The 10,235-nt window shown below is 51.6% G+C and overlaps 2 protein-coding genes across 2 annotated transcripts; one reads left to right on the top strand and one right to left on the bottom strand.

The window, feature by feature from the left end:
- Window positions 1-303: 303 nt before the first annotated feature.
- LOC309603553 (olfactory receptor 14C36-like) lies at window positions 304-1,233 on the bottom strand (the record flags this gene model as incomplete). Its single annotated transcript, XM_082338373.1, has 1 exon — window positions 304-1,233. The coding sequence occupies one exon, from the start codon at window positions 1,231-1,233 to the stop codon at window positions 304-306; it is 930 nt and encodes a 309-aa protein (XP_082194499.1).
- Window positions 1,234-8,592: 7,359 nt separating this feature from the next.
- Window positions 8,593-9,537, top strand: LOC309603563 (olfactory receptor 6M1-like; the record flags this gene model as incomplete). The annotated part of the gene is made up of 1 exon (XM_082338380.1): window positions 8,593-9,537. The coding sequence occupies one exon, from the start codon at window positions 8,593-8,595 to the stop codon at window positions 9,535-9,537; it is 945 nt and encodes a 314-aa protein (XP_082194506.1).
- Between the last annotated feature and the right edge of the window lie 698 nt (window positions 9,538-10,235).

Raw genomic sequence — 10,235 nt, 5'->3', positions numbered from 1 at the left:
AAAAGGAGAGCAGAAACTTTAAAAGACCAATTCCTTGGACATTTTCTTGGAATGAACTTTGGAAGAAGAGCCCAGCCTTCAGGCACTGCACCCAGGAGGTGCCCTTTTATTGAAGAGCTACAATTTGATGGGCCACATCTGACATAGTGTTGTGCAAGGGTCAGACACAACAGGATCAAACTTCCACAGGAGTATAAAACCAGAAAACTATCCCTAAGTAGAATTATCACAGGATAAAAAAAGGAAACTTGTGGCCTAAGATAAACTCGGGGAAACATGCAGAGGAGGGGAGGCAGGTTATTGTCAGTGAAACAGCACCCATTGGATCAGTTTCCACAAGGCATCCTTGAGCTCCTGGTTCCTCATGCTGTAGATGAGGGGGTTCACTGCTGGAGGCACCACTGAGTACAGCACTGCCACCACCAGATCCAGGGATGGAGAGGAGATGGAGGGGGGCTTCAGGTAGGCAAACATGGCAGTGCTGATAAACAGGGAGACCACGGCCAGGTGAGGGAGGCACGTGGAAAAGGCTTTGTGTTGTCCCTGCTGTGAAGGGATCCTCAGCACAGCCCTGAAGATCTGCACATAGGACAGCACAATGAAAACAAAACACCCACAGTGCACAAAGACACTAACCACAATAAGCGCAACCTCCCTGAGGTAGGCATCTGAGCAGGAGAGCTTGAGGATGTGGGGGATTTCACAGAAGAACTGGTCCACAGCATTGCCTTGGCAGAGGGGGAGGGAAAATGTATTGGCAGTGTGAAGGAGAGAATAGAAGAATCCACTGCCCCAGGCAGCTGCTGCCATGTGGACACAAGCTCTGCTGCCCAGGAGGGTCCTGTAGTGCAGGGGTTTGCAGATGGCAACGTAGCGGTCATAGGCCATGACAGTGAGAAGATACAACTCAGCTGCAATAAAAAAGAGAAACAGAAAGACTTGTGCAGTGCAACCATAGTACGGAATGGCCCTGGAGTCCCAGAGGGAATTGGCCATGGCTTTGGGGAGAGTGGTGGAGATGCAACCCAGGTCGAGGAGGGAGAGGTTGAGGAGGAAGAAGTACATGGGGGTGTGGAGGCGGTGGTCGCAGGCTATGACTGTGATGATGAGGCCATTGCCCAGGAGGGCAGCCAGGTAGATGCCCAGGAAGAGCCAGAAGTGCAAGAGCTGCAGCTCCCGTGTGTCTGTGAATGCCAGGAGGAGGAACTGGGTGATGGAGCTGTCATTGGACATTTTGTCCCTCTGTGCATGGGGATCTCTTCAAGGAGGTAAAGGAAAGGAGAAGTTAGGGCTGACTGCTTCGAGAAAATTCTACCCAAGTTATCATAGAACCCCCCCAAACTGCCTTTCACTTTTCAGGAAGAGCTTTGGTGAGCTCTGGTTTGTGCTGGCTGAGGGTGCCCCAGGGAGAAGGAGGCTCTGCTGGGGACTCTGCAGGACTCAGTCCTGCCCTACAGCAATAGGTAAACAGGAACACGGGTGATCTCAGATTAAATCCACTCGTGATATCAAAGAGCTTTTCAGCATTGTCACTCCCAATTCACCTGACTGCAGAGCAGAGCTATGGGGATTTTTTTGTCTTCTGCTCTAGTTGCCCCAGCACAGCTGAGGAGTGGTTTGAATGCAGCAATGCCTGGCATTTCTGCTGCACTGCAAGGGAAACCTTGTGGGTGCTGAGATTGGGCACAGGGACTGTCCCTTAGTGCAGAGTGAGGACAGCCGCTCTGTCCATCAGCCCTGCTCTCAGCTGCCCTGTGCTGGCAGCTCTTCCACCTGGAGGACTATCGCACTCGGGTGTTCCCCCCAAAAGAAAGAGGCCACTGCTGGGAGCAGAGGAATCCAGTTTCCCAGTGCAGATCTCCAAACCCCTCACCCCATCTCATCGCACCCGAGGAGGATCTCAGCTCTGCCCTCCCAACCAGGGACACAGAGGGCTGATTACAGCTGCCTGCATGCAGCCACCCACCAGCATTTCAATGGCCTTAGCACCAAGGTGTCTTCTCCAGGGGGCTCCTGCAAAACACAGAGATGCCCTGGGAGAGCTGTGCCCCACGGGAGGGCAGCCTGCAGCCCAGCAGGACCTCCCAAGGACAGAGTCAACTGTCCTGAATTTGTTATGTCCTGAAGGGATGGTGAGATCCCTGCCAGCCACACACACTGCAGTACCCAGAGCCCCACAGGCGAACAGGGTGTGAGCTGGATGCTTTTTCCCCAAGGCCATATGTGCATGACAGCACACACAGAGTTGGTGTCTGAGCTGCACTTGAATCCTCACCCCCCACACCAGTGAGTGTAACAGTGAGAACAAGGGCGTTAGGGAGAAGAGGAGAACATGCCAAAGGAGCCCTGCCAAGGGAGGCACGAGAGGGACACTCTGTCACACACTTGAGTTTTTCTCCTCTTTGCTGGTCAGGCTGCTGGGTAGGGCAACTCATGGCCAAGTCTGCATGCCATTAAGGGCAGAGGCTCTGCTGTGTGAGTGAGGAGACCAGGGGGTTGCTCCAGGGAAAGCACCTGCACTGCAGGGGATGGCAGGGAGATGCCTGAATCCCTCCTCCCACAGCATGTCTGGGAGCAGGTCTCTCTTCCTTCCTGCCCATGGCTCTGCTGCCTGGAGCACGACCCCTTTCTCTGTCCCCACATCTCCTCCCTCTCCATGCTCACAGACTCCATCCCACCTGCTGTGTGCTCAGCTCTGCCCTGCAGGCACGTCCCGGCAGCATGGCACTGAGGAGAAAACCCAGAGCACAGACTCCTTCCCCTTCAGTTCATCTCCTACTTTGACATCCATCTTTAAAATGACCCTCTGCAAATGTCCTCTGGGTGATGTACAAGTCTGAACAGCCCTGACCCATGCTGCAGCGTTTCAACAGCAGAAGGACCCTGCCTTGCTGGGGGTCACTCTTTCCACCCACAGCTTCTCCCTGCAGAACCATGGGGAGCTCCTTGCTCTGGCTGAGTGCTGACCCTGGCAGGCGGCAGAGTCCCTGCCCCAGGACACAGTGCCATGGGGTGCAGGGACCCTGCTCAGGAGGACAGCCCTGGGCACCCCAGATGCACACCTGGAATAATATCCCTGCTGCCGGGAGAAGGCAGCCATCATGTCCTGTCTGAGCAACCCTGACCCATGCAGCACCCTGCCCTGCCCTGCTGGGCCTTCTCCTTCCACCCACAGCTTCCCACAGTCCCAGGGGGAGCACCCCAGGCAGGCTGGACACTGACCCTGGCAGGCAGCAGAGTCCCTGCCCCGGCACACAGCCCCCTGGGGCACAAGGGACACTGCCCAGAACAGCCCTGGACACCCTGCCTGCATGCCTGGCTTCACACCCCTACAGCCATCTCCAGGAGAGTCGTGATGTCCTGTCCCTCTGATGGTGCAGCAGGAAAGCTCTGCTCCGGAGCATGTCCTCCTCCTTCACACCAGAAAGCTAGGAGAGCCATCCTGACAGGTCCGATCCACTGTGGCATGTGCCAGGTCTCAGAGACACTTCCAGGAGCCCATCTGCATCGCCCTGCAGCCAGAGACTTACCGTGTCAAGGGCTGTGAAGAACTCTTCCGCAGTGAGCTCTCACCTGTCCTCCCATGCCAGACTGCCTTTAACATCTCTGTTACTTATCTCCTCACCCCTCGGTGCCTGCAGGCAGTGCCCTCAGCCCTGCCACGCTTTGCAGAGAAGCTCTGCTCCTGGGCAGAGCTGTCTCTCTGAAGTGCTGCCCACTTACCATGAGCTGCCTCCGTCCCAGGAGCCCAGCCCAGCTCAGTAGCAGAGGCCCAGCCCAAGGCACCACTTTGTCTTTCCCCTCTGGGCTCCCTCCAGGTGTCCCTGGGCTCCTGGGAAACCTGCTGTGAAACAGACTGAAGTACTAACTTGTGTTCACCTCTGGAGAGATACTTCTTTCCAGCAGAGCTGTTTCTCCTATCAGAGAGAGAATGCCCAGAAATGGGCACGAGAATCACCTTTCCTTACTTCTGGTATGGGACAGGAAACCTGGACAGTGACAGAGCTCCTTTACCCCTGCTGAGGGAAGGGATTCAGCTGAGTCAATTGAGGCTTCTCATCCTTTGTTTGTAGTCCTGGGGCTGGAAGGGCACTCAGCTGTCACCTACGGCTGCCACAAACCCACAGGAGGTGGGATTCCTCTTGCCTCTGTTCAGGTGGACACAAAATAGGAACCTGGTGCCTGGGAGCTTCTTGTCTCAGCTCCTGTGGTAATTGCTGGGGATGGAGGGAAGGAGTGAACTGTTCAGACTCAAACACCTGGTGACATCTGAGGTGTCAGAGGTGGTCCAAGATATGTGCAGGTAACTACAAGCTGTAATGCAGCGGTTCACAGAGAGGGCAGTATCTGGAGGCATCATCTTTGAGCTTAGAGGGGACTTCCTTTGGCCAACAGCAGATGCCCACATTTAGGACATCTGAACTTTTCCCTACTCCTTATGTTCAGGGCAGCCTATTGAGGTAGTCAGGGGGGGCAGATGTAGCCATTGCCGTAGCCATCAGCCATCTTCTCCATCAGCTGCATATACTAGATCACCATGGACTGTAACGGCACAACGCCCATGGACATCCCTACGTTGCCTAACCTAATTCAGGGCAGCTACTCAACGGCCAAATAGAGGCCTGTAGTGCTATGCGAAATGCCAGGGCTCTGCAGCACAACTGCGTGTTTGACACCATTTGACTCTGTTTCCCACAGAATTCTTCTGGAGAAACTGTCTGCTCACGGCTTGGACACACTTACTCTCTGCTGGGTAAAAAACTGTCCGGACGGCCAGGCCCGAAGAGTGATGGTGAATAGAGTTCAATCCAGTTGGGGGCTGGACACAAGTGGTGTTCCCCAGGGCTCAGCCCTGGGGCCAATTCTGTTTAATACCTTTACCAACAATCTGGATGAGGCGATCGAGTGCACTCTCAGTCAGTTGGCAGGCAACACCAAGTTGGGAAGAAGTTCTGTTCTGCTGGAGGGTACGAAGGCCCTACAGAGGGACCTGGACAGACTGGATCGATGGGCTGAGGCCAGCTGTATGAGATTCAAAAGGCTCAGTGCCGGGTCCTGCACTTAGGTCACAACAACCCCATGCAACGCTACAGGCTGGGGGAGGAGTGGTTGGAGAGCTGCCCAGAGGAAAAGGACCTGGGGGTGTTGGTCAACAGCCAGCTGAATGTGAGCTGGCCGAGTGCCCAGGTGGCCAAAAAGGCCGATAGCATCCTGGCTTGTATCAGGAATAGTGTGGCCAGCAGGATCAGGGAAGTGCTCATCCCCCTGTACTCGGCGCTGGTGAGGCTGCACCTCAAATCCTGTGTTCAGTTTTGGGCGCCTCACTACAAGCAAGACATTGAGGTGCTGGGGCATGTCCAGAGTAGGGCAACAAGGCTGGTGAAGGGTCTAGAGAACAGGTCTTACGGCTGAGGGAACTGGGGTTTTTTAGCCTGAAGAAAAGGAGGCTGAGGGGAGACCTTCTCGCTCTGTACAGCTACCTGGCAGGAGGCTGTAGGAAGGTGGGGGTCAGTCTCTTCTCCCAAGTAACAAGCGATAGGACAAGAGAAAAAGGCCTCAAGGTACACCAGGGGAGGTTTAGATTGGAGCAAAGGAAAAATTAGTTCTCCGAATTGGTAGTCAGGCACTGGCACAGGCTGCCCAGGGAAGTGGTTGAGTCCCCATCCCTGGAGGTACTTAAGAGACAGGTAGACATGGTGCTTAGGGACATGGTTTAGTGGTGGACTTGGCAGCGCTAGGTTAACGGTTGGACTTTAAAGACCCTTAAAGGGTCTTTTCCAGCTTCAACGATTCTATGATTCTTTGATAATTTGGGAAACATCTCTTCTACCGATCTGCAGAGCCACTGCAGTGGCCTCCTTCCAATTTCCCTTTAAACCTTCTCTTGACTATCATGCCTACAGCAACATAAACTGTATATATGAAATGGAGGGAGAGTGGGTTCTATCAGCCCCTGCTCTACACCCCCTGCCTGCACTGGGAAATGAAGAAATGGGTTGAAAGGAGAAGTGATCTGGGGCCCAGCTTAGACAAGTGCAGGGTCATCCAGTCCACTGTGAAGTCGGGAGATCAGGAAGAAATCCACGGGCAGAGGCTTGTGCTCTGCCAGACAGCGCCAGAGGATGGGGCTGGCCTGCCGACACGGAGTGCAAAGGAGGTCTTGTTTTCATGAGCGCTGTGGAGAAAGGGGGAGTAAGAGGCTATCTGTACTCAGGGAGAAGGAAAGTCTTCTTCAATACCATCAAGAAGGAGACTCCCAAAGCCTTGAAGAATGAGATTCCTCTCTCTCAGCTTTAGAGGAACAATTCCACCCAAAGAGAGATACCTTGTCCTATTTCAGATGCACTACGATGGGCAGAGAGGCCTTCACAATGTTGCCAGTTTTAGCACCAAACCCTCAGGACATCGGCTTCCTTCTGGACTGGAAGGAGACAGTCAGGTGGCCCCTAGACAGCAAGGAATGATCTCTGCAAATCTCCCAGAGGTCTGCAATGAAGAGGCCAGGTGTCGATTGGTCAGTCAGGGCTCCCCTTGCAAGGGCAGAAGAGGAATCGACTCCTCTCCTCTACCTTTAGAAATCCATTTCTGCAATAAGTTGAACTGTGTCCTCAGCTTCATTGGCAAACCCCAGGAAAACTAAGGAGATTACTCTGACACTAAAAACCACCTATCCTTTAGGTGTCCAACATTATAAAGACAAGGCGGGTAGCATGGAAGTCACTCCACAGAAGCTGCTTTCACCGTTAAACATCTCTTGGCAGCACCTTTTAAGATTTGGTGCTTCTCCCTCACAGAATACTTTTCAGAATGGGTCTCGACTTCTGCAGGGATTAGGTCACCTAGCTACCAGCTATCATTGTCATTAATCTCCCCTCACCCTCTCAGAGCTGCTCTGCTGAGGAACCCTTTAGCACCCAAGGCCATGACTCCTCAGGGAACGTACTGAAGGCCTTAGAAATGTTCTCCACAAAAGGGGAAGAAAAATCGGAGACTCCTTCAGCCTGGAGGAAGTGCCTCAGCACAAATGGCATTCCCAGCTGACCCACAAAGGCTTTACAGGAGCCTTGAAAGGAGCCCCCATAGACTGTTCTTTAGGGGTTGTGGGAAGAAAGGAGATGGTGCTTCACACAAAGTCTGCTGGGCTTCTCTTTCCCCCCGCTAATGCTCCCAGCACATCATAGATTCATGTCAGTGGTTTGTCACATTTCACCTCGATTTTCATTGATTTGGCTGTTTCTTAAATTCCTGGCCTGCCTGCCTTCTTACCTGCTACCCTCCTTTGACATTCCTCCTTTCCCTGTGATATTTCTCGGGAAGCGAGACCTGTGTCAGGATCTCTGCCCCTTCCTTTGATGTGGGCTTGTTGGCCCATCTCAGCTAAGCTGCACAGAGCCCGATGGGTCTGAGGTTTTCAGGCTTGTGTAGGTTTTGTGAGCAAAACCAGCAGGACAGGAAGGAGATGGCCCGCATAGGGGAAGGCTGTTTGGAAAGAAGCACTGCACCAAGAATTCAAACTTTCCAAGCCCTCAGATAATAAATTCTTGACTTGGTAAGGATGAACTCCTTACCAAACCAGGCTTCATTCCACAGGAAAGAAAAGAAAAACAGAAAAAGAAACAAAACCCCAAACACCACAGGAGAGAGAAGGCTCAGTCTCTCATTAGTTTATTTGGTTTCTTCATTTGTTTGCTTTACAAGGTATTTTTTATCCCCCAACTGAATGAATTTCCCTTCTCCGCCTCCCTACCCCCCCATCTTTTTAAATCTTGTTATGCTCTTAGGTTTTTCCTTTGTTTATTCCCCTCTTCTCTGCTGCTTTTCAAATCTTCTTTTCTTTTTCCCTCCGACAGCCAGAAAGGTTTATCAAAACTGTTTTTCAGCAGGAAAGTTGTCAGTGACAGAGGAGGAATCTGTTTATAAAGCTTTCTGTTCTACCCGACAAAGTTCAAGCTTGGATGGAAAGACAGTCCTGAAAATGGACTAGTTTTAAACACGTGACGTTTGTCTTCTCCCTCTTTGGCTCTGACTTTCCCTGAAAACCAAACCTTTCCCAGGGAATAAAACTTTCCTCTTCTCTCACTCGCCTTCTTACCTTTCCTTCCCACATGCCCCCTCATTTGTCACCATCTTCATGCCACCTTCTCTCTGCTTCTGTCCTAATCAAAAGGTTAAAGGCACTTGGCTGAGCTGTTTTATCTTGCACTAGAATGCATTATAGCTCATCCTAAAAGATACCTTTAAATAGATTAGAATAAAACTGGTTGAGAAACGTCTGTTTTTTCCCCACTGCCTGTAAAGGGACTGTTGGGTAAAGAGCTCAAATACAATAACTTGCATCGTGTTTATAGTGGATCCCTGCTCTAACCCCCGTACTACGTTTGCTCCTAGCGCATAAAATGGGGCCTTCTTGCTCTAGGTTGATTCTTCTCTCCTCTCTTCTGTTTTCCTTCCAGCTTTTGCGTGAATGTCTCCGTGAATGCCTTTTCTCATCCTTCTACATTCTTTCGTTCTGTCTCATCTTCTTGTAACCTACTCAAGCATTGTTTCCTCCACTGACCATCTGCCCTTGCTCACTGCAGCTCCGATGTAGAAATGTTGAACCACACAACTGTCACAGAGTTCCTTCTCTTGGGCTTCCCCTCCCGCCACCATCAGCAGTGCTTAATGGCAATCCCTCTCCTGGCTTTGTACCTGGTGATCTTAGTGGGAAACTTGCTGATCATTGCCCTCGTTCTGCCTGGAAGAGACCTCTGCAGGCCCATGTACTTTTTCCTCTGTAACCTCTCCTGCTTGGACATCTTCATCGCTACATCCATCATACCCAAAGCCATAGGAAACTTGCTGATGGGCAGCAAAGCCATTTCCTTCCCAGGCTGCTTAACTCAGGGCTACTTCTACTCCCTTCTGGGCTACATCGAGTTTGTCCTTCTGGCTGTCATGTCCTATGACTGCTATGTGGCCATATGCCACCCTCTGCAGTACCCCATGCTCATGAACGGTCAGCTTTGCCTTCAGCTACTCTTGGGCTCGTGGGCTGCAGGCTTCCTGGCCACCATTGTCTCTACTGTCCTGGTTGCCAGAATGCCCTTCTGCAATACCAATCGTATTGACCACTTCTGCGACAGTGTGCTTTTGATCAAGTTGTCCTGGGCACAAACAGAGATTGTTGAGCTGATCACCTTCATGGCCTCATCCATCATCCTACTTGGCTCCCTGGGCATGACAGCAGTGCCCTACCTTTACATCATTAACACCATACTGAGGTTGCCATCAGCTTCCTCACGGCACAAGGCATTCTCTACATGCTCCTCTCACTTCACCTTTGTCATCTTGGGCTACGGCAGCTGCATATTCATGTATGTCCGGCCTTCAAGTCACCACATTTCCTACAACAAGGCAGTGGCCCTTCTCAACACAGTGGTAGCTCCTTTGATAAGTCCCTTTCTTTTCAGCCTGAGGAACCAGATGATGAAAGATGCCCTCAAGGCAGGCTTGAAGAGAAGGGTGATCATCTTCAGGCAACACTTTTCCATCTAAGAAGAGTTTTTGTAAGTGGACTTTGGAAGGGGACAGGGGTGGGGAGGGCAAACACCTGATGATGACATATTTGCAGGAATGCGACCTTTCTTTCTTAGCAGTGTAAAGTTTCCTGAAATGAATATCACACCAGGTTCTCTCCTGCAATACATCACCATAAGAAGACCCTACCTAGCAATGCCTTTCAAATGACCTACAAGCACTTTACAAACCCTGGTGCATATCACAATGGCATTTTCTACATGTGGAAACCGAGACAGAAAGCAACAAGCAGAGGGCTTCATCCCTCCATGGCACAGCCAAGTCTCAACAAGCTTCACCCTCCTTCAGTTCTGATGCAACTTCTCCTTGCTTCTAAATCTGGTTTCCTGATTATTTTGGTGGCAGATCTTTGTTGAACCTCTTCATCTTTAGGAAATGACAGAAAATAGGTACCTCTAGGCAGCAAATATCTGAGGCCCTTGTCTTGCTCTAACGGCATGTCCTCCAGACTGATCACCTTATTTGCCTCCTTCACACCAGGGAAAGGGCTGGGTGCAGCTGTGGGTATCGTTCCTTCAGGAAAGTGCTCCTTAGAGTTAAGGCACAGCTCCCTCCAAGAGCTCTTCCTTACAAGACGTAGGAACAAGGCTGTGCCAGGCTTTGCTTCCTCTAGTCTGTACAGACACCAAACTGTATTTCACGCCACACGTGCATGC

This window comes from Platalea leucorodia, assembly GCF_965183815.1.
Source record: "Platalea leucorodia genome assembly, contig: HAP1_HAP1_SCAFFOLD_127, whole genome shotgun sequence".
In the NCBI taxonomy this organism is placed as follows: Eukaryota; Metazoa; Chordata; class Aves; order Pelecaniformes; family Threskiornithidae; genus Platalea; species Platalea leucorodia.
This window is presented reverse-complemented; position numbering and strand designations above follow the sequence as displayed.